Below are 23,570 nucleotides of genomic sequence, written 5' to 3'. Positions count from 1 at the left end.
GTTGCAATGTATGCTGGGCTGAAGTAGGCATATCATGGAAGAGAATTCTTGCTACCCTATCTCTTCTCACTTCTAGTTCCTATAAAATTTTTTGAAGTTAAGGGCTGACCACGTGACAACTTCCTGCTATTATTGTCTTCTATTTAAATAATATGCACTATTTACATGAATTTTTAAAAAGAGAGTCTTTTTATTATTTACATACAAATGAAAATGTGAGATCTATTTTGAGAATTGTAAATGACTTTAATATGCTATTACCATTTTCTTTTATTTTTCTCTGTGAATGAATCTTATTTTAGACTCATTGATTTAGAAGGTATGCATCAGTATAAGAAAAAAGTCCAGAGACTATGATTAAAAATCTTTTAATTAAGTTACTGATACTGATATCTAATTTTAAAAAGAGACTCATGACTTAATGAAATTGTGACTTTGTTTTTTTTTTTCCTTAAATTTTATTTTTATTTATTTATACTTTATGTGTAAGCATTTAGCTTCAGATTGTCTTTGCATTCTTTAAGGTTTTTGCATTTCTGTTGTCATATAATGTACCTTTTTATACTTAATTTGATTCCCTCAATTGTCCTCGACACTGGTATAGCAAGTATTTTTATTTTCATTTTGTCCATGTGAAAATCAAGGCTCAGTTACTTAAAGTCCTCTTGAAGGTCACAAGACCAACAAGTGAAAAGAATCCAGATCATTTGACTCCAGGACTCTTTCCAAAATTACATGCAGGTCATTACAATGTCTTGTAGGCTATTAGTTAAGCAGAGGACCAGCTAATTTAATTAAACTGGACAAAGAGAAACTAACATCAAATGAACCCTAGAATTAACTAGAATGTGATTTCTTATCCTTAAAGGAAGTTTCATCTGACAAGTTAGTCATAAAGGCAACTTAGCTGAATTGGATTAGGATAGACATTGTTTTCATAATTCAATTAGTAAGAAGACAGAAATTCATTAGCACACAAAAAAAACCCATATTATATGTACAGATTAAAGACATTTGGATCTACTTAAAATATGTTAAAATGGGTGAAATTCAGACTATATATTATCAATCTGTAGGAAATTATTTGATTTTACAAATCTTTGAATAAAATGGAAACAAAAAATTGGCTACATCAGTCCTTTTGATTTTGTAATTTTTCATTCTTTTCCAATTATGTTCTTTTAATGATTCATATTTTATAGACAGCTTTCAAAGAAATACTTCAAGTAATTAGTAAGAAGCATGCATTCTTAAGACCTTCCTTACCATTTAAATGGAAGAGGGGATGGGGAGGGAGATGGTGGGGAGGGAGGTTCAAAAGAGAGGGGGTATATGTATAGCTATGGCTGATTCATGTTGAGGTTTGACAGAAAACAGCAAAATTCTGTAAAGCAATTATCCTTCAATAAAAAATAAATAAATTAAAAAAAAAGGGAAGATATCTTTTAAAAATATGGCTCCAATATGGTACCAAAACATGTGGGAAGACAGGATAAAAGAAAAAAGATTGATAGTATTGGAAACTCCACAACCATGACTAAAAAAGAAAATGAAGTATCTGTAGGAAATAAAGAGCATGAATGCTCAGAAATCTGGTTCATTCCTTTCTAGAAATATTTTCTTTCTGTGGTCTCTGGAAACACATGTAAAACAGTATATAAATTAAAGAGTTTCCCAGTAAATTTCAAACAGTAATATTCTTGTTTCATAGAAAGAATATAAAAAGGATTTGGAAAATGAAATAAAAGGGAAAGGAATGGAGCTTAATTCCGAAGTACTTGATATTCAAAGAGCAAAACGAGCATCTGAAATGACTAGTGAGGTGAGTTCATTTATTTAACGATTGAGAATATATGAATTTTCAGCTGATTTCCTTGTCTGTAAGTCTTTCTCAGAGATTATACAGTTGACCTTTGGACAACATGGACTTAAACTGTGCAGGTAGGTCCACTTATACATACTTTCAATTGTAAATTCTACAGTCCTCCACGGTCCATGATTGGTTGAATCTGTGAATGCTGAGGAACCTCTCATGTGGAGGGCTGACAACAGTAATAGGGGAATTAAGCCTCTTGTTTGTGTGTTCAGTTCAGTCGCTCAGTCGTGTCCGACTCTTTGCGACCCCATGAATCGCAGCACGCCAGGCCTCCCTGTCCATCACCAACTCCCGGAGTTCACTCAGACTCATGTCCTTCGAGTCAGTGATGCCATCCAGCCATCTCATCCTCTGTTGTCCCCTTCTCCTCCTGCCCCCAATCCCTCCCAGCATCAGAGTCTTTTCTAATGAGTCAACTCTTCGCATGAAGTGACCAAAGTTAACTGTATAGAAATATTGTGCAGCTTTTATGTGTAAGATGGTAATAAGCAGTTATGTTCTAGTAATCTTTTTGCAGTCAATGCATTTTTTAAAAAGATGATGCTCACCATCTCCTGTCTATGTAGTATGAGAAAAATGAACATTTCCTTATTTTAGAAAAAATTCTATATACTTAACCAAAATAATTGAATAAGATTTAATGTCATCTTTTAAACTAGTGAAAGGCAGATTAGGAAGGTGGTCTGTTAGTAACTACAGTTTAAAAGTTCACATGCTCACTGGCTGTCCCAGTCCTTGGCTAGCTGCTGAGTCCACTTAAACCTCTTTATAAAATGAAAGTGGCTGTTACTCACTGTACATGAATTTTTAAGAATGAAGTGCCTCTGAAGTGCTGTAAGTCCTTTAATCCTTGTGTTATCTCATTACTTTGGTAGCAAATAATGACACTGTCTTTGAGGAGAGTCTCACTGACTTTAACAGTGAAGAAATCTAAGACTTTATCCACATGTCAATAAACCACGGTAATGATAATGATGATCACAATAATGATGTTGATGTGATTGTATTAGTCAGGTTGCAAATGATATAAACCCAAGTTAAACCTGATTAAGAAACTGTTTTGGTTTAAGAACAAAGAAATCTGAGGGTCACATTCAGGTTGGAATTTGAATGCTGTCCCTTTTCCTTCATCTCTCTCTTCTGTTATCTTCACTCTTGCTTTGCTCTTGACAGGCTGTTTCTATATGATGGCACCTCTTCATGACAGTCATGTCTGACTCTTTGTGACCCTATGGACTATATAGTCTGTGGAATTCTTCAGACCAGAATACTGGAGTGGGTAGCCTTTCCCTTCTCCAGGGGATCTTACCAACCCAGAGATCGAACCCAGGTTCCCTGCCTTGCAGGTGGATTCTTTACCAGCTGAGCCACAAGGGAAGCCCAAGAATACTGGAGTGGGTACCCTATCCTTTCTCCAGTGGATCTTTCTGGCTCAGGAGTTGAACCAGGGTCTCCTGCAGGCAGATTTTTTACCAACTGGGCTATCAGGGAAGCCCCCTGTTCACGACAGGATAACTCATATCTGTGGCCACTAATTCCAGTAGGAAGTGAGCATCTGTTTGCTTACAATACGACTAAGGTCTAAGGATTGAGTCTTACTGAATCACCTTTGTCTTGTGCCCAGACTCAACCCAGTCATTCTCTCTGGAGTCAGAGGAATATCATGTGCTGATGATCTAGTATGGGTCTCACGGTCACCATTGTTCAGTTTACTTTCTAGCAGTTTAATGGTGTTTTTAAGTATAAATTATTCTAAATTGATATGTGTTTTTTAAAGATTTATATTCATCTTTGGCTTGTGTTTTTTACATAAAGGAAATATTAAAAGCATTTTAGTGGAATTAAAAATATATGTAGGAAAAATCACACTCACCCCAGAACAACCCACCCAGAGTTGATGGATTGAGAGAGATTAGAGGCAATTCCTTACGGGAAATTGTGGAACTTTTTGCCAGAAGAGTCAGAAACAACACTGTCCACTGTGATGTCTTTGACTAACATTGTCATCACACTTATCTATAGCAGTAATTTTCTATAAATTTTTTTCTGTTGTGGGTAATATATCTATCTAGTAACATTCAGAGTTCAGTTTTGTAAATTACTTATCAATAATACTTGGGAAAGGTTTTTTAAACTCTCAGTGGCAGAGTTCATCCAAAGAGAGTTGATGGCAAGACAGTGGCAGGAACACCAATAAACCAGGCCTTCGGATGTGGATATAGGAGTAAAAAACTGGAAAAAAGCTATCAGTTACTGAAAACCCACTCTGTTCTGGGCAGTAGGCTACATGCAGTCTCCATGATCCTCACAGTGATCCTGCACAGAGGAACTATAATCCTCATTTTGCAGATGAGTAAACCAGAAATGTGAAGAAACAGTCCCAGTATCACACACGTGGCCACGAGTGCTCTTACCTCAAAGTCAGTCTTCTTTCTAAAACATCAACTCAATTAAACTTGCCTTCCAATCCTTCTGGCCCCAAGACAGTTTCAGTGAAGATTGTCACCTGGCAATTGCCTTTATATAGCAAAAGTCTTGAGAGTGTATGAGCTCTTCTTCAGTGAGGACAGTGAATATAGTTCTAAGCAGTTCAGAAAATTTAGGTCTAGGTTGATCATTCATAGTACAAAGTAAGCTCTGTTTTCTTCTTAAAAAACAAAAACAAAAACATGTTTAGCCATTTTTGGTATCATTGAATTCAAATATGTCTTTGTCCCCTCAGTGTCTGAGTATTGCAAAATATTGCTTTTTTATAGAAAGAATACAAGAAAGACCTGGAATCAGAAATTAAAGGGAAGGGAATGCAAGTTGGCGCTGACACCCTTGGAATTCAGCATGCCAAAAGAGCTTCTGAGATGGCGAGTGAGGTGAGTATTGAGACTGAGTGAGGTGGACCTTGAGGCTCCTGTTTTGGAACTTGACAAATCATAATAACAAACGGAGTAATACATGGACTTTTTCAAAGCTTTCTGTGACTAGTCTAACAGTTTGGAATGGAAACCATTCGCAATCATCATGCTTACTGGAAAAATTTACAGTTTCTGCTTTGCTCATTAACTTCAAGTATGTCAAAGAAAACTTGGAGAAGGGCATTTTAATACAACACACAGATACAGACATGGATACAGTTTTTTACTTTATCCCATAATACAAGTTTCATGTTAATTTTACTCTATGACTAATATTTTCATATCATTTTTTTTGAGGGTGGATCATGTGCTACTTGGCGCATTTCATTTCCAGCTATGTGAGCAGAACTTGAAAATCACACACTGAGATTGTAACATGAAAATGATGCTATTTTTGTTTGGTTGGTTGTGTGTTCTCAAAATATGCTCTGTTGACCTCAACAGTGTGTCTGAAATTTCTGTAGAATCAGCATTTTGTGTTGAAGTTCATTCATCTAAAACCATTTCTTCTTCATGTAATACATGAACAACAGGATATTGAAGTTTTGTCTTAGATGCTATGATGTGATAGATATAAAATAACAAAGTTGTAGGAGTCAGATCTTATATGTATTTTTCGAATGAAATAGCCCAGAATCAGTTCTACATCTCTTAAACTCCCCCAGAAATTTTGAAAATATAGAAGGGCCACTGGAGCAGAGAGTGTGTGGGAAGAGATGACTTAGAAGAAACACGTGTAAAGCGAAAGTTGGGGTGCAGGCTAAGGGGTACAGCTCCCGTACCTTAAGGCTGGCTGGGGTTGAGGCTCCAGTAGCGCTACTCTGAGAGCTACAATGTGACATTTGCAGTTAGGCAGAGCTGGCTTAGGACTGACTCCCACCCAGGAAATCTGGAGGCTGAGAAGTAGCTGAATACCTACCAGGGGAATTACTGCTGTGCTGAGATCTGCCTCCATCCCCAGGGTTAGATACTGGCCAGGGGAGTGGAATGGTGATAACTTTGTTTCAGATATAGAAACAAGGGATGGCCTAGAATTCTTGACCAAAAGGGATTCCATCTAGAAATGGTGGGAGTGGGGTGGGAGGGTGCATGCTGAACAGAGACTTGAAAACCTTCTGCCCCTAATTCTACCCCTAATTCTGTCATCCTCCTGAGAGATAGCCATTGTTAGGAATTTTCTGTAGAGCCTTTCGGATCTCTTTTTCTGTGTATATAGATAACTATACATTTGTGCACAAGGAACTGAAAAAAACCTTAAATAAATACAATGTAGTTTCTCCTTGCTTTTCTCACTGAATATCATGGACCCTTTTCCATGTTCAGTTCAGTTCAGTTCAGATCAGTTGCTCAGTCGTGTCTGACTCTTTGTGACCCCATGGACTGCAGCACGCTAGGCCTTCCTGTCCATCACCAACTCCCAGAGTTTACTCAAACTTTTGTCCATTTAGTCGGTGATACCATCTAACCATCTAATCCTCTGTCGTCCCCTTCTTCCCCCACCTTCAATCTTTCCCAGCATCAGGGTCTTTTCAAATGAGTCAGTTCTTTGCATCAGGTGGCCAAAGTATTGGAGTTTCAGCTTCAGCATCAGCCCTTGCAAAGAATATTCAGGACTGGTTTCCTTTAGGATGGACTGGTTGGATCTCCTTGCAGTCCAAGGGACTCTCAGGAGTCTTCTCCAACACCGCAGTTCAAAAGCATCAATTCTTCGGCGCTCAGCTTTCTTCACAGTCCAGCTCTCACATCATACACGACCACTGGAAGAGCTATAGCCTTGACTAGACGGACCTTTGTTGGCAAAGTGATGTCTCTGCTTTTTAATATGTCTAGGTTGGTCATAGCTTTTCTTCCAAGGAGCAAGTGTCTTTTAATTTCATGGCTGCAGTCACCATCTGCAGTGATTTTGGAGCCCAGAAAAATTAAGTCTGACACTGTTTCCCAATCTGTTTGCCATGAAGTGATAGGACTAGATGCCATGACCTTAGTTTTCTGGATGTTGAGTTTTAAGGAAACTTTTACACTCCTCTTTCACTTTCATCAAAAGGCTCTTTAGTTCCTCTTCACTTTCTGCCATAAGGGTGGTGTCATCTGCATATCTGAGGTTATTGATATTTCTCCCAGCAATCTTGCTTCCAGCTTGTGCTTCTTCCAGCCCAGCGTTTCTCATGATGTACTCTGCATATAAGTTAAATAAGCAGGGTGACAATATACAGCCTTGATGTACTTCTTTCCCAATTTGGAACCAGTCTGTTGTTCCATGTCCAGTTTTTACTGTTGCTTCTTGATCTGCATACAGATTTCTCAGAAGGCAGGTCAGGTGGTCTGAAATTCCCATCTCTTTCAGAATTTTCCACAGTTTGTTGTAATCCACACTGTCAAAGGCTTTGGCATAGTCAATAAAGCAGAAGTAGATGCTTTTCTGGAACTCTCTTGCTTTTTCAGTGATCCAACGGATGTTGGCAATTTGATCTATGGTTCCTCTGCCTTTTCTAAATCCAGCTTGAGCATCTGGAAGTTCATGGTTCACGTATTGCTGAAGCCTGGCTTGGAGAATTTTGAGCATTACTTTACTAGCGTGTGAGATGAGTGCAATTGTGCAGTAGTTTGAGCATTCTTTGGCATTGCCTTTGTTTGGGACTGGAATGAAAACTGACCTTTTCCAGTCCTGTGGCCACTACTGAGTTTTCCAAATTTGCTGGCATATTGAGTGCAGCACTTTCACAGCATCATCTTTTAGGATTTGAAATAGTTCAACTGGAATTCCATCACCTCCCCTAGCTTTTTTCGTAGGGATACTTCCTAAGGCCCCATTGACTTTGCATTCCCAGATGTCTGGCTCTAGGTGAGTGATCACACTGTCGTGATTATCTGGGTTGTGAAGATTTTTTGATATAGTTCTACTGTATATTCTTGCCACCTCTTCTTAATATCTTCTGCTTCTGCTTCTTAATATCTTCTTTTCCATGTTACTTCATATAATTCTACCTCATTGTTTTAGAAAAATTATGTTCTGTAACATGGATATAAATATGCAACCATTTGCCTTTAATGTCCTGTAGGGATTCCCTGGTGGCTCAGAGGGTAAAGCATCTGCCTGTCATGCGGAAGACCCAGGTTCGATCCCTGAGTCAGGAATATCCCCTGGAGAAGGAAATGGCAACCCACTGCAGTATTCTTGCCTGGAGAATCCCATGGACAGAGGAGCCTGATGGGCTACAGTCCATGGGGTCGCAAAGAGTCAGACACGACTGAGCAACTACACTTACACTTAGGCATTACCACATGTCAATGACACTTAAATGTATTATAACAGGGATTCTACATAACCTACTGAAAATCCTCATTTTTCCCTTAGATCTGCTTCCTTCTTTCACCCCTTTCTTTGCAAGTGGTATCAGTGAAATCCCAGAAGTTACTTTGGTTACTATTGTCAGCAAGTTTTATTGACTCCACAACCATAATGATTTCCTAGATCCATCTACCTCTCCCCACTTTTGTCCAAGCCACAATCTCTATCTCCTGGATCATTGCAGTAGCTTTCTAAACAAGATTCTTCTTCCAACATTGACCTCATTCTCTACCCAGAAGCCAGAACAATCCTTGAAGGGTTAAGTTTTCTGATTTCTCCCACTGAAAACTCTCCAGTGGTTTCCAGTCTGTGCAGTATGGGCACCATACTCCTTGCTCTGGTATGGTGCCATGCTCTCCCTCCTGCTCATTCTCAACCCCTGTACCATTCTTCCCTTGCTCATCATATTCTAGTCTTAAAGGCTCCAGGCTGGCTGCACCTCCACAAGTTTTACAGTCTCTGTAAAGCTCTGTTTCTTCCTGAAAGTCCTTCCCCTTGTCTTTGCATGGCTGGCTCTTTCTTGTCCTTCTTTCTTGTCCTTGGTCGCCTCCTTGGGCTTCTGAGTAACTGACTATCTAGCAACTATCAAATCACTACTTATATTTTCCATTATTTTTGTTATTATGAAGAGAGTGCAATATCCAGTATTTGTTCAAGGTCCTGGATTTGACTATGGGGGCGGGATGAGGAATTTGGAGCTGGAGAAGAGTCTTCAAAATCATCCTCATGGGACTGAACTTGAAGCCAAAAGAAAGTGTACTTTCTCAGGAGAAAACAATGTGGAAAGAACAGAAATTTTGCATTTCACACTTTTACCTAAGAATCTTCTATGACATATTCCTTTTATGACAAGTTGAAGTGTTGCATGTTTCCTTAGAATGATAATACGTTAGTTTATTCAGAGATACATTGATTGAGATGTCTTTGTATACCTTGGGATTGTATTTAGTTGACACTTAAACAACATGGGACATTAATTCCCATATAACTTATGGTCTGCTCTCTATATCCATGGTTTCTCCACACCCACAGGTTCAACCAACCACAGACCATGTAGTGCTGTAGTAGTTACTGTTGAAAATATCACCACACACGTGCAGCCGCACAGTTCAAACCCATGAATCTATGATCAAGACTCAAACTTTGTTCAAGACTCATACTCACTAGGAAAATGGTGCATTTTGGTTATTGAGAACCCAAAGGAAAAACAGGCCTTGAAGAGTCAGCTGTGCTGTGGCCCACACCAATTCTGGTGATGCCGTATCTTTGTCATCCACAGTCTCATTTGCATATAATTATAGCTATGTTGCATTTTGCTCAAATGACGGTTCTCAAGTCCTTTTCAACTAGACTTCAGGACTTTGCTATAGTTCAGCTTTTGTTTTTTCAAGTAAAGTAAATGTGCTATATTGTTACACAGATGACCTCTCACAGTTCGACTTTCCTGGAACTGGGCTTGACCATGTGACTTGCATTAAAAAATCTGACTCAGGCTCTTGGAACATAGATGTCATCATGTTTTTCTTTTAAGTTTTTCCAAGTTGTAAGATATTTTATTATGCATCAATATTAGCTGATGTGACTAGAGTCCATGTAGTCTATTTATGTGCTTTTGAATGCTTTTAGATTTGAAAATTCATATTGGAAATATTAAATGGCATATTTATACCATGGAATTTTGGTGATAATCTATGATCAGTACCTCAGTTTGTACATATATTGTCTTTCAAATGAAGTGTTTTGCTTTTGGGCCTTAGCTAAAAACAGAGCTTTTTACAGGCATAGTGATAATTTAATATTATTAGTTTGAAAGTTAAACATTTTTACCTGAATGTTTAACTTTTTTATTATTTCACTTCAGGAAAGTAAAACTGAGACTGTAAGTCAGTGCAAATAGGCAGATTTATGGGTAGCAGACTTATGGGTAGATAGTAAATACCATTTCTCTAGATTGAAATTTTTGTTTACAACTTCTCTAAATTTACAACATCACAAATAAGCAAAACAAAATTTATTTTATAGCATGGAATCACAAATCTTGGGTATGTCAGCATAATAGGAAGTAATTGTTTTTGAAGAAATTTAATAGGATATAGTCAGTAGTTTCCTTTTAATATAATTTTCATTGAAGAATAACATTCATACATATAAATGTTCAATTATAGGAATAAGAATAATCAGTAGCTTTAAAATGTGACAAGAGTGTCTTAAGACAGTTGTGTCTATGTAATCATGACATTTTATAGGTAACAGATAATCCAGCTCAAAAAAGCAGATAATTTTTATTGTTCTTGTGACCCAGCAGTAGAGGAATTCTTGGGCATGGCTTAATCTAGGACTGACTTACACAGTGTGATTTCTGTTTTAGCTTCTGACTTTCTCTTCTGGGGCAGGCTTTCTTCTCCCATTTGCAAGGAGGCGCATGGCAGCTCCCAGGGCTGCAAACTTCTTCATTCATGTCCAGAAGGAAAGAAAAGTCTCCTGATACATTGTGTGGAAAGAGAAACGTTCCTTTCCTTAAATGTACCAATCATGAAGGGCCAGGGGTGGGGTGTAACGATTTTCTTCAGCCGAGTAGGGTCCTTGCACTGGGGCCAGTCTCAGCCAAGGTGGAGAGCTTAGAACAGGAAGCAGCGAGTTGCCCAGTGACAAATCAAGGAGCGAATGAAGGAAAAACAGGAGTAAGGTTCCAGGAGGCAACCAGCAATTACTCACTACAGAATGAGATACGACAATTTTTTAAAATCAATAAATATTTAATTAAATGTTTTCAAAGTATAACATTTTGTCAACTAGTCAATAGCAATGTAACACATGTATTATAAAGTTACATATATATTATCTTCCATAACAGATAAAATTATACTGTAATATAGTCTATTTACTATGGATTGGGGCTTTTGCCAGTAAAGATGAGAATATACCAATGGCCGATAAGCACATGAAAGGATGCTCAGCATCATTACCATCAGTGAAATGCAAAAGAAAGCCACAGTGATGTATTACTTCACAGCCACTAAAAGGCTAGGATAAAAAAACATAGATTTTAACAAGTGTTAGTGAAGTTGTAGAGAAATCAGAACCCTTCTTGTGTATTGCTGCTAGGATTGTAAGACTGAATAGCCACTTTGGAAAACAGTTTAGCAGTTCCTCAAAAGGCTAAACAGTTACCATATGACCCAGCAATTTCATTTCTAGGTTATATACTCAAGAGAAATGAAAACTTATGTAATGTGACATTTTTACACTCACATTTTATTGATATTCATTAAGTTATATATTAACCAATATTTTATCACTTTATTGAAATATAAAATATTTTCCTTCACCTCCCTGTGTTTTCTTTCTTAAGTCACGTTAGTAGAAAAAAAGCTGCCTGAGTCCTTGTGGTCATTCCAAGTTGTGTTCTGCCACAAATTAAGTCTTTGTCATTTCCTAGAAAAAAAGAAGTGAATTTACATCCAGTTTATTTCTAAAAGCCATAATCTTGACATCAAAAATGACATCAAGTTTTCCAACGCAGATTTTCAAATTATTGTAAGGCCCTAATTTCAGGTTTTATTTTCTGCAGAAAGATTATAAAAGAGATCTGGAGACTGAAATTAGAGGGAAAGGCATGCAGGTGAGCACAGACACTCTCGATATCCAGAGAGCCAAGAAAGCATCTGAAATGGCCAGCCAGGTAAGAAACTAACAGGACACGAAGTTTAAAACAAACACATCAAATTGTATACAGAAGAAATATAAATGGTGTTTCCACATGTGTGACATTGAGATTCAAACATGTAAATATCTGCATTGCTATGGAAAGCTATGCAAAACTCTGAAGACTGTTTTCTGTTCTTTTAGAAAGAATATAAGAAAGACTTAGAAAATGAAATTAAAGGGAAAGGAATGCAGGTGAGCATGGATATCCCGGATATGCTTCGAGCCAAGAGGGCATCTGAAATCTATAGCCAGGTTGGTAGAGAATAAAGATGCTCAGGATAGTATATTCTAATATCCCAGCACCTTCTGCTCTGTGTGTCTTTATGATTTGTGCCTTTTTGAGGGGTTTCTATTCAAAGTCAATGCACTCTATTATAAAGTAACCACTAACCAAACTTGATTTTGTCAATAATGAAAGGGACAACTGCTGTAGATTCATCTCAACAAAACTTATTGAGCATCAGAGCATCCCTATTAGATCCCTCTGTTTTGAGTCCAAGGACATTTTGACCTTTTTATTTCCATTTTTTTATTCCATTGTGAACTTGGCTCTAATGCTTATCCTGCAAAAAATACAAAGAATTTTCTTTTATCTACTTCATCATGCATATTTTAATTTAAATAAACAACTTAAACTAAGAATAAGTTAAACTGTACAAAGTATAAGGTGAAATTGAAGATTAAGATTAACCAAAATTTAATGTAAGATCTAAGTTTTGTTGATAAAATTTAATTTGCCAAGTATATCTGTGACAAATCTGCCAGAAAACTGGATATAAGAGAAATAATGACCACACAGGAAAGTATATAATGGAAGAAAAAAGTTATTGATAAAATCTGATTTGGGCAAAGTTATTCGTTAGTGAATAATTTATTTGCTATAATATTTGTTATAAAAAGAATGAATCCCAATGGAAAAGTAGTATGCTGCTGCTGCTATATCACTTCAGTTGTGTCTGACTCTGTGTGACCCCAAAGATGGCAGCCCACCAGGCTCTCCCATCCCTGGGATTCTCCAGGCAAGAATACTGGAGTGGGTTGCCATTTCCTTCTCCAATGCATGAAAGTGAAAAGTGAAAGTGAAGTCGCTCAGTCGTGTCTGACCCTCAGTGACCCCATGGACTGCAGCCTTCCAGGCTCCTCCGTCCATGGGATTTTCCAGGCAAGAGTACTGGAGTGGGGTGCCATTGACTTCTCCGGGAAAAGTAGTATAGGGGAATGAAAAAAAAAATAAGATAATGAAGAAATTGGATTTGGCTAATGGGATTTATGTTGAAATAATTTTTAACAAAATTTGACCAAATTTGTCAAAATTCTGACTAACAAGCAAGGAATTGAAACATCCACTGGTTCAAAATTAGAGTGTCACAGAACTCAGGTTCAGGGGCTAGTCACGCAAGGATTCAATATTGAGAGACAAGTGTGAGTAAAAGGAAAGATAGCTTTGCTGAGGAGGCCAGCAATCCTAGGGAGAAGGTGTACTCATGTCCCAAAGAACCAACTATCCCCTGCTATCAGGGGCAAGAGTTTTTATAGGGGAAGTTTAGGGGTGTATAGGCAAAGGGAGTTGGTGATGAACAGGGAAGCCTGGTGTGCTGCAGTCCATGGGGTTGCAAAGAGTTGAACACAACTGAGCAACTGAACTGAGGCAAAGGGAGGGAGGCTGTGAGCGGAAAAGAGTCAGACAGTCGTCTTGAAATTGATCATGTGGTGGTCTAATCAGTGTCATCTTGATTGTTTTAAGTGCAATTAATCTTCAGTTCCAAGATTGGTTTGTTCCCATTTCCTTGAGTCCAGTTCTCAAAATTGTGGCAGCTTATGTCATGGCGATAGTCTGTTTCATCATGTAGTTAGCTTTTTCCACCTGGTGGAGGTTTCAGCATTTACAAAACAGCTCAAAGGATATGGCTGAAAATATTCTCTGTAGCTCTTCAGGAAGAACTAAAGGTCCTTGACTTTGTTTAATGATTAAATTTTATTTGGCCTTGTTTCCTTGCTTTCCTTTGTTTCCATATTTCTAAATTCTCTGATGAAATTTATTCTCTGACTAAAGTTTCTATAGACAAGAGATAGGTGGAGGTAATGGGGGAGTGGAGTCTCTCCTGGGAAGTCCCCATGGGGTCCTGCTCCATTTAAAGGGTATCATGATGCCAGAATTAAGTATTTATCCAAGGAACTGCCTGCTTCTCAGCCTTCTTCAGTGACAGAGCAGATGGGATGGTCCTGAAGTGTGTTCATCTGTCCTCAGTGTCTCATGATGGCACTGAACTTGGAGAAGTTGACACTAGTTGTATCAGCTAAACTACAAATCTAACTTCTTAAAACGGGCATATTGCCATTTGATTCAGTGGAGAAAAGTTGGCAAACTCATTCATACATTCAGTAGATACTTCTTGAACACCCATTTACATGCAAAATTAGACTTGGATTTTTGGCTTTGGGGAACTACTAGGTAATCTAATTATCAAATAATCATGCAAATATAGTATGACAAATTATGATATGTCCTCAGTTCAGTTCAGTTCAGTTCAGTTGCTCAGTCGTGTCTGACTCTTTGCGACCCCATGAATCGCAGCACGCCAGGCCTCCCTGTCCATCACCAACTCCCAGGGTTCACTCAGACTCACGTCCATCGAGTCAGTGATGCCATCCAGCCATCTCATCCTCTGTCGTCCCTTCTCCTCCTGCCCCCAGTCCCTCCCAGCATCAGAGTCTTTATCAATGAGCCAACTCTTTGCATGATGTGGCCAAAGTACTGGAGTTTCAGCTTCAGCATCATTCCCTCCAAAGAAATCCCAGGGCTGATCTTCAGAATGGACTGGTTGGATCTCCTTGCAGTCCAAGGGACTCTCAAGAGTCTTCCCCAACACCACAGTTCAAAAGCATCAATTCTTTGGCGCTCAGCCTTCTTCACAGTCCAACACTCACATCCATACATGACCACAGGAAAAACCATAGCTTTGACTAGATGGACCTTTGTTGGCAAAGTAATGTCTCTGCTTTTGAATATGCTATCTAGGTTGGTCATACCAGAAAGTATAGATAACAAAAGTAAACCCTTCCCATAGGAAGTGGTGCCTGAGTTGTTAGAATTCCTGCTTTAATTTAACAGTGTTGATTTTGTGAGTGTGATATGAGGGTACATCTGATTTTAAAGAACTTTAGTTATTTGAGATACAAGGGAATGTTTAAAAGGGTTTAACGATGCTGTGGTGCGTTTCAATGTGAACAATATTCTCCTTCCTTAACAAGCAGCAGTATGCCATGCAGTTACCTTCACTGACTTTGGAACCAGAGTGGCTGGGTTTAAATCCTGGTTCTGACACTTAGCTAGTGCCTCAGTTTCCCCAAGAGTGGATAATAATACCTGCTTGTGGGGTTATCTTTCTCCGATCTTCTAGGAGGTATCTATCATTCAGCAGGTAGCCATTCTGGACTCCAGAATGTCTTGCCTTCCCTGTCATGCTGTCCAAAGGCTGGGGCTGGAAGCTCCTGTGACTCAGTAGGGCCTTCACTAGCACTGCTTCCTTTTTACTGCACTGCTGGAGTTGCTTTCCTGTTTCTCCACTGCTGGAAAGCCTTCCTTGCCCTGCCCTCAGGTCTTGGGCAGTGCCAAGCCTCCCAGGAGCTCCAGGATTGTATTTCACAAAGGAAAATGCTGGAGGCTTAGGTGTGGGGTCAAGAGCTACAAAGGGTGCAGCCTTGCAGACCAGAGCCTGTCCCTCCACTTTGGCCTCTGGCCACTCTGTTCCCCATCCCAACCCTAGGACCCCGCAACACTGCCTGCCCTTGGCCCACCACGACTTCCTTGCGCCCTTCCCTCTCCTTGTTATTGACAACCTTCCCCAAGTTTTGGAACCCAAAACCCCTGAGCTCCTGTACCCCGCCACCCCTTGCCTCTGGTGCGAGCTGAAGCTGAAATACCAGACCACCTGACCTGCCTCCAGAGAAATCTATATGCAGGTCAAGAAGCAACAGTTAGAACTGGACATGGAACAACAGACTGGTTCCAAATCAGGAAAGGAGTATGTCAAGGCTGTATATTGTCACCCTGCTTATTTAACTTATATGCAGAGTACATCATGAGAAATGTCGGGCTGGATGAAGCACAAGCTGGAATCAAGATTGCCGGGAGAAATATCAATAACCTCAAATATGCAGATGACACCACCCTTATGGCAGAAAGTGAAGAAGAACTAAAGAGCCTCTTGATGAAAATGAAAGAGGGGAGTGAAAAAGTTGCCTTAAAACTCAACATTCAGAAAACTAAGATCATGACATCCAGTCCCATCACTTCATGGCAAATAGATGGGGAAACAGTGGAAACAGTGACAGACTTTATTTTTGGGGCTCCAAAATCACTGCAGATGGTGACTGCAGCCATGAAATTAAAAGATGCTTACTCCTTGGAAGGAAAGTTATGACCAACCTAGATAGCATATTCAAAAGCAGAGACATTACTTTGCCAACAAAGATCTGTCTAGTCAAGGCTATTGTTTTTCCAGTGGTCATGTATGGATGTGAGAGTTGAACTATAAAGAAAACTGAGTGCCGAAGAATTGATGCTTTTGAACTGTTGTGTTGGAAAACACTCTTGAGAGTCCCTTGGACTGCAAGGAGATCAAGCCAGTCCACCCTAAAGGAAATCAGTCCTGAATATTCATTGGAAGGACTGATGCTGAAGCTGAAACTCCAGTACTTTGGCCACCTGATGCGAAGAGTTCACTCATTTGAAAAGACCCTGATGCTGGGAAAGATTGAAGGCAGGAGGAGAAGGGGACAACAGAGAATGAGATGATTGGATGGCACCACCAACTCAATAGACATGAGTCTGAGTAAACTATGGGAGTTGGTGATGGACAGGGAGGCCCGGCGTGCTACAGTCCATGGGGTTGCAAAGAGTCGGACACGACTGAGCGACTGAACTGAACTGAACTGAACTACTATGTAAATGCTGGCACTAGTAGAAGGTATTGCCTAGGATATATCTGAGCTCATAGTAGTGCATTTAGTAGCAAAAGGAAAATTGAGATTTTTATCTCTAGCACAAAATACTAGTACCTTTTCCTTAGTCAGATGTATCTTTATCTGAAGTAGGAAGCAAAGTATAAATCTAGAAGCATGAAGACAAGTAAACAAAAAGAGTCAGGTTACTGGTAGGAGTTATAAGGGCTATTTTAAACAGGAACTGGAACTGCTCATAAGAGAGTAGGTTCATAAGAGAGTAGGTTCTAGGCTTAGGACTCATAGAGGTCAGGCCGTCCCAGGGTGTTTGAATAGTCTTGAGTGGGAACCATTGCCTGAGAGAAGGTGAATGTTTTCCTAGACTGTTTGCTTACCCCTTTTGCATATGCTGTTTATTTTTACTGTTGCATAAATACGTCATAGAGCTGGACAAGACTGAGCGACTGAGCACACACACACAAACACATCAACAACTGATTTGAATCCTAAGGTACAATGTACAGCAAGTGGGCTTCCCTTGTGGCTCAACTGGTAAAGAATCCACCTGCAATGCGGTAGACCTGGTTCGATCCCTGGGTTGGGAAGATGCCCTGGAGAAGGGAAAGGCGACCCACTCCAGTATTCTGGCCTGGAGAATTCCATGGACTCTATAGTCCATGGGGTTGCAAAGAGTTGGACACAGCTGAGTGACTTTCAGGTATAACAGGGTTGGAAAAAGTAGTACCATTTTCTCTTTGTCTCTGTCTCTCTTGAATATGGCACACAGAGCTTCAGATTCACATTCACTTTATATTTTTAGAAAAAGTATAAAGATGAGGCAGAGAAGATGCTTTCTAGCTATTCTACTGTGGCAGATACTCCTGAAATTCAGAGAATTAAGACAACTCAACAAAACATTAGTGCGGTGAGTAGCCATTGTCTCTTTCCAGTTGTCATCTTGAAATGATGTTTTGAAAGGGGGCCTTTGTTCCTCAGTCTGATTTTTTTTGCTGCCTTGCTTGAATTTTCTGTCAAATGCATATCTTTCCTTCTTTAAAATCATAAGAACACCAAATGTTCTTACAACTTATAATTTATCATGATTATTTTAGAATTACAGATTCAAATTTCCTTTTTAGGTACAAGCAACAGGTACTTTTAACTGAATTTTAAAATTTCACTCAGGAAAGAGATCTTAATCTTACACACATATTTTACTTTGAAGATAAAAATAGTCATATGAAGTGATTGCCTTCCTGGTCATTGATTAATTGCATTGATAATACATCTAGGGATTTACTAGTTTGTAACCAATTCCTAAGGGCTTCCCTGGTGGCTCAGTGGTAAAGAACCAGCCTGCCATTTTAGGAGATGTGAGTTCAATCCATGGGTCAGGAAAATCCCATGAAGAAGGAAATGGCAACCCACTACAGTGTTTTTGCCTAGAAAATCCCATGGACAGAGGAAATTGGTAGGCTACAGTCTATGGGGCCACAAAAGAGTTAGAAACCACTTAGTAATTAACCAACAACAATCAATTCCTAAATGTTCATATTTTTGTTTTGAGGAATAGGAATTTTATTAGCATCATTGATTAAGATAGTGGGCTTATATGTAATGGGTATATGAACTTGAATTCTAAAATAAAAATTGATGGTACAGCCAATATTTTAATGTAGAATTAACTTAGTGGTTAAGCAAATGTTATTAAAAATATAAATTCTATTATTTCTGAAAATTTCTGGAATGTTTTCTACTTTCTAATAGGTTGGAAACCTCTTAACTCTGCAGGTATGCTGTTCAGGTACCTCTAGGGTCTTCACAGGCAGGCTGTGCCAAGAGATGTAGAAATCTTGCTGGAAGAGAGGACAAGGGAGAAGAGTCGTGTGGCCCTTACCGCCTGTGATTCCAGATTTCTAGCTTTTGCGGGGGAACATCTCATATGTCCTGCTCTCCTGACCTCCACTGGAACCTACTGGTTAACAAACATCAGGAGAGTGAACCCAAAGGCGGTGCTCTGTGACAACCTAGAGGGATAGTGTAGGGAGGAAAGCAGGAGGGGGTTCAAGAGGGAGGGGTCACATGTGTACCTATGGCCAGCTCATGTTGATGTGTGGCAGAAACCATCACAGTACTGTAAAGTGATTATCCTCCAATTTAAAAATTAATTAAAGAGGAGAGGGAGTAGCTCTGGCCTCGAATGACTTCCTTATAATTAGTCTGTTTTTCTGTAGGACACTTTGTTTTTTCTTTTGCTTTGTGGTCGAAAGGGGTAGGCGTTGGTAGGGATGGAGAGATGTGGGAAGGTTTAAGGAATAAGTGGAAGATAAGGAAAACAGGCCGACTTAGTGTTGATGCTGATGGTAAAGGTAATATTTTCTTTGAAGAGAATAAGACTGTCTTTGCTCTCACTTGAAGAAGAGCAGTTGCTTGAAACTTCATGCTATTTTTGAATTAAATGGTAACTGCTTAGTGAGCTTTTGTAATATGTCCTTTAATTTTTCTCAGCTCCACATATGACATATATTTGTATTTGAAGAAGAAAACTTATATTCTTAGAGCAAGTAATCTGCAGCCATGTAAGGTACCAGGCATACCCTAGAACAGGTAGTAGAGGTTTACTTGTAAGACTGTGGAATACAAAACCAAAGTTCTACATTTATTCCCATGATGGATTATTTAACTGATTAATGTAACATTGGTTCTCATAAATAGAAGCTGTATTCACATTACTTTAAAACCTGAGAAAGTTTCCTTTACAAGAATCGAATCTAGGACTTCAATTCTAATAAGCTTAGTTATTCTTTTCCTTCTCTTATAATAAAGGTATTTTATAAGAAAGAAGTAGGAGCTGGCACAGCAGTAAAAGATACTCCTGAGATTGAACGAGTGAAGAAAAATCAGCAGAACATTAGTTCAGTAAGTTCTCTATGGCATTAATTATCCTTTGCAAAAGCAAACACAAGCTAGATAAATGTTTTTAGTTCTTTACAAAACTAGCTGCCTTTTTCTTTTTTTTTTCTTCACTTTGTTGAAACACTGTTTCATCAAATATCAAAGACCTAACTTTCAGAAGGAAACTGTAGCCTTGTTCCCCTTGAACCTAAAGCAGTATTTCATCTTGATATATATATATCATAATGCATAAGAGATAGATCACTTTAATAGTACAGTAATGAAATCTAGGATTAGTTTTCATCCTTTTGAACAGAATTTTAGCTGTATTACAATTTTCAGAGGAAGGATACTTTTCAATACCTCCCCTCAACTTGGACGAAAGAAATTTTATCCTGATAGAATGATTAAAGGCACTAGAACATTTATTTGGTGGCTCAAGAGAAGGTTTCAAAGGCCCCATTTACCTTCTACTTCTTTGAGCTTCCAGCAAAGAAAAGCACACACCTTCATTATAATTTGTAAAATCAATTACTGCCCCCCTCCCCAGTGCCCTTTGAACTTGGGGGAAGGGTAGAGGAGGTGTTTAATGTTATGGATTAAAAACTTCACTCAGCACTTGACATTTAGAATGGATCATTGCTACCCTTACCAATAGGTGTATTTGGTAATAGTTGTTATACAGTCATCCCTCCGGGTCCACAGGGAGTGGTTGCAGGAGCCCCGCCCCCGCCACACACACACACACACACACAGAGTCATTCGCACATACTCACACCAACATCTGCAGATGCGCACGTCCCTCACTGTTGGGCCTCCACATCCTTAGGTTCCACATGGAGGATGTGAGGAGCTTGCTGTTTAGTTTCTCGTTGAGGGTTCTTTCCTTACATCTCCTTCCCGGACGTTTCTCTTCACCTTCACCCTTGGAGGCAGAGTTTCTTTAAGTCATCCAAGTCCAACTGCCTGGATTAAACGCCTTTGTCGGGAGCTCCGGTGGTTACCTGGCATCCTAGAGTGTGTGTGCACTGGCATTTGTGGGCACAGAGTAGGAGAGGTAAGGGAGCGCTGTAGTCAACAAACTTACAGAAAATGAACTTGCAGAAAACCTGCAGAATGTGAGTGCACTCAGAGCCCTGTACAGTGAAGGAATCTGATTTCCTGAAGAAAGCGTAGGGAAGGGGACCTGGCGGCGAGAGTGCCGATCCGCCGTGGCAGGAGTCTGTATCAGGCAACACTTGAGCCTGGCAGAGAAATTAGTTCAGCTGAGAAATGTACAGTGGTCGTTTCCTTCCCTTCCAAATGATAACATCTGAAATGTACCCATCCGTGTACTGGGGTATAATGTTATAAATGCTCTGTACTGCACAATTCTATTGCCTACAGCGAAATGACTGTGCCATTTTGATTAGTTTGGAGTCGTATGAAAAACAAAAATGTTCATCTTTAATCGTGTTTAGCGTCTCACCCTAGGAAAATCACACAGTCTATCATTTCTTCTCCCGGCATCCCCCTGCCTCTTCTAGCAAACAATAAACGCATAATTCTGTATCTCTATGAGCCTGGGCCATAAACTCCTGCTTAGTATTCAAATGGAAAGTTGCCCTTTCAAGATTAGCAAGATCTGTCAAACCAAGGTAGGATTCTTTAACATTTAAAGATCTTGACATTTTCCACCTCCAGAGTACGAGCCTTTTGAGTATTACTTTTCTCTCTTAAGAACTATTTTGGAGTCCTACTCTGAGACAGTCTGTCTCAGTGTACTCTTAATTTAACTGTTTGGATCTGGCCTAATATTGGCGGTGTTATTCATATCACATATGAAATGTACAGATGCTAAAATATAGATAATAGTGAAGATATTTAGGTATTGAGGACTTCCCTGGTGGCTCAGATGGTAAAAGCGTCTGCCTAGAGTGCGGGAGACCCGGGTTCGATCCCTGGGTCGGGAAGATCCCCTGGAGAAGGAAATGGCAACCCACTCCAGTACTATTGCTTGGAAAACCCCATGGACACCGGATCCTGGTGGACTACACTCCATGGGGTTGCAGAGTCGGACAGGACTGAGTGAATTCACTTTCACTTTCTTCATGACTCAGCATGAATTTCAGCCTTAATCATTTTAAACATTACCAAGTGATTTCTAAAACGTCTTTTGCGTAGATCTAAGTCTTTGCTAAATTTCAACATATGGCACTTAAGTCTAGCTGATATGTCCATATTTATATGTATATACGTGTCCTTTATCTCAGTTACAATCTGTGCATTTTAGACATATTAAAATACCATGTGATATGATAGCATCACTAATCATTTTATAAAGTTTAAAGGGCTTGTCCTGGGCATAACTGTGTGCCAGTGTTGTCATTTATCTGGTTGATCTTCCTCTAAGTAGACTAGACTGAGGAGCTTTTGACTGTTGTGAATGCCAGGATATAGGCAGGCTTCACATAACATGACTGTGTGGTAGAAGACACTTCCTGACTTTCTGCTACTGGCCCTTCTATAGTGATCAGCACTCAATGGCATCTGCTTGTACATATTTCCTCCCACTTTCCTCTTTCTCTTCTTTTATTTTTTTTTTCTTATTCTAGATTATTTGTGTACTCTCAGTCAGATAAGCAGTGTTTTCAAGACTTAGTAGCTAACTCAGTTTGACTCTTGCCTTTAAAGACATGCTAAGTACACAAATAATAAATAGAAATTGCTTTTATTATAGAAAAATAATGAATTATTAAGATAATTTCCAAAATTTTTGGTACATCTGCCTGATGATAAAATTTATTTTTATAAGCAGTATATGCTTATTTTAGTTAAAAAAACTCTGCAGTGATGGATAGGTGAATAGATATGGGTTTGTTTGTACTTTAAGATAAAGGAATCCTGAAAGCACCAGATGAAATAAAAATGTGTGTTGTCATTGAAGGAAAATTAATATTGGAATTAAAAAATAGGCTATGTAATAGTTAAAAATGAAGAATTCTTAACTATTTTTTAAAACTTATGTTGAATAAGATTCACTTTTTTTTTTTTAATAAATCATGCAGGTAAAATACAAAGAAGAGGTGAAACATGCAACAGCCATTTCAGATCCACCAGAACTCAAGAGAGTTAAAGAAAACCAGAAGAACATCAGCAATGTGTGATCATGTTTCTTTAAGTATTGTTTTCTGTGGGCATGGCACTTGCACAGTAGAATGAATTAGAATGAATACCATTGTAGGAAGGCCAGTTCCTGAAAGATGGAGATAAGAGTTCACACATCTTTGTGTTGGGCTAGCATTACATCAAGCATGCGCGTTTGCTTATTAAAGAACATTGTGTTGAATGCCTACTCTGTTCTTGTTCTTGGGGCATTCAAAGATGAGTGAGATACACCTTAAGGTTAGAGGCTTTGTGTATTCTCAAGGTCTCTAGGAGAAACAGTTGTGGGGATAAATAAAGATTGTGCATTAAGTGCTCTAAAATAATTAATATCTGTTGAGTGCTTCCTACCTTTGGGGGTTCTTTACATGCAATATCTCATTTAATGTGAAATAATAACTCTATATTCAAAGTGCTGGGGAAATGCAGAGAAGAAAGGCTATGTTAGTGAGAGAGAGGAAAACCTTTGGAAAGAGTAACATTTGAGCTAGCTTTTAAAGAATTAATAAAAGTTTGGGATGGATTTCATGAGGAAGGGCCCTCCTGGCAGTGCAAACTGAATGTGTTCATGATCTGAGATCTGTTCAAAGAGGGGAAAGTTTAGTGTGATGAGTCCTTGGGGTAGAGGATGGCAGGAGAGAGATGGTGGAGAGAGAAAGCATAATTCAGGCCATGAGGAGGCTGCCGGCAGTGCCATTGTGCCTGGTTCAGATGGCCTGCCTATGCTCAGACCTTGACTTATGAG

At 39.1% G+C, this 23,570-nt stretch overlaps 1 protein-coding gene across 6 annotated transcripts in view; it reads left to right on the top strand.

The window, feature by feature from the left end:
* Positions 1–23,570, top strand: part of NEBL (nebulette) — a 173,884-nt gene that overhangs the window by 106,432 nt on the left and 43,882 nt on the right. For all 6 annotated transcript variants that reach the window (XR_011466441.1, XR_011466440.1, XM_070380985.1 and 3 more), the window contains 7 exons: positions 1,712–1,822; positions 4,633–4,743; positions 11,706–11,816; positions 11,984–12,094; positions 17,607–17,711; positions 19,613–19,705; positions 22,729–22,821. Coding sequence is in view for 4 of the 6 variants with exons in the window: in XM_070380985.1 (XP_070237086.1) it covers positions 1,712–1,822; positions 4,633–4,743; positions 11,706–11,816; positions 11,984–12,094; positions 17,607–17,711; positions 19,613–19,705; positions 22,729–22,821 (735 nt within the window). In the remaining 2 variants the exon portion in view is untranslated. The remainder of the gene's footprint in view (positions 1–1,711; positions 1,823–4,632; positions 4,744–11,705; positions 11,817–11,983; positions 12,095–17,606; positions 17,712–19,612; positions 19,706–22,728; positions 22,822–23,570) is intronic.

Source organism: Bos mutus, chromosome 13 (assembly GCF_027580195.1).
Source record: "Bos mutus isolate GX-2022 chromosome 13, NWIPB_WYAK_1.1, whole genome shotgun sequence".
Classification (NCBI taxonomy): domain Eukaryota; kingdom Metazoa; phylum Chordata; class Mammalia; order Artiodactyla; family Bovidae; genus Bos; species Bos mutus.
The sequence above is the reverse complement of the archived record's forward strand: the minus strand, read 5'-3'. Positions and strand labels throughout refer to the sequence as shown.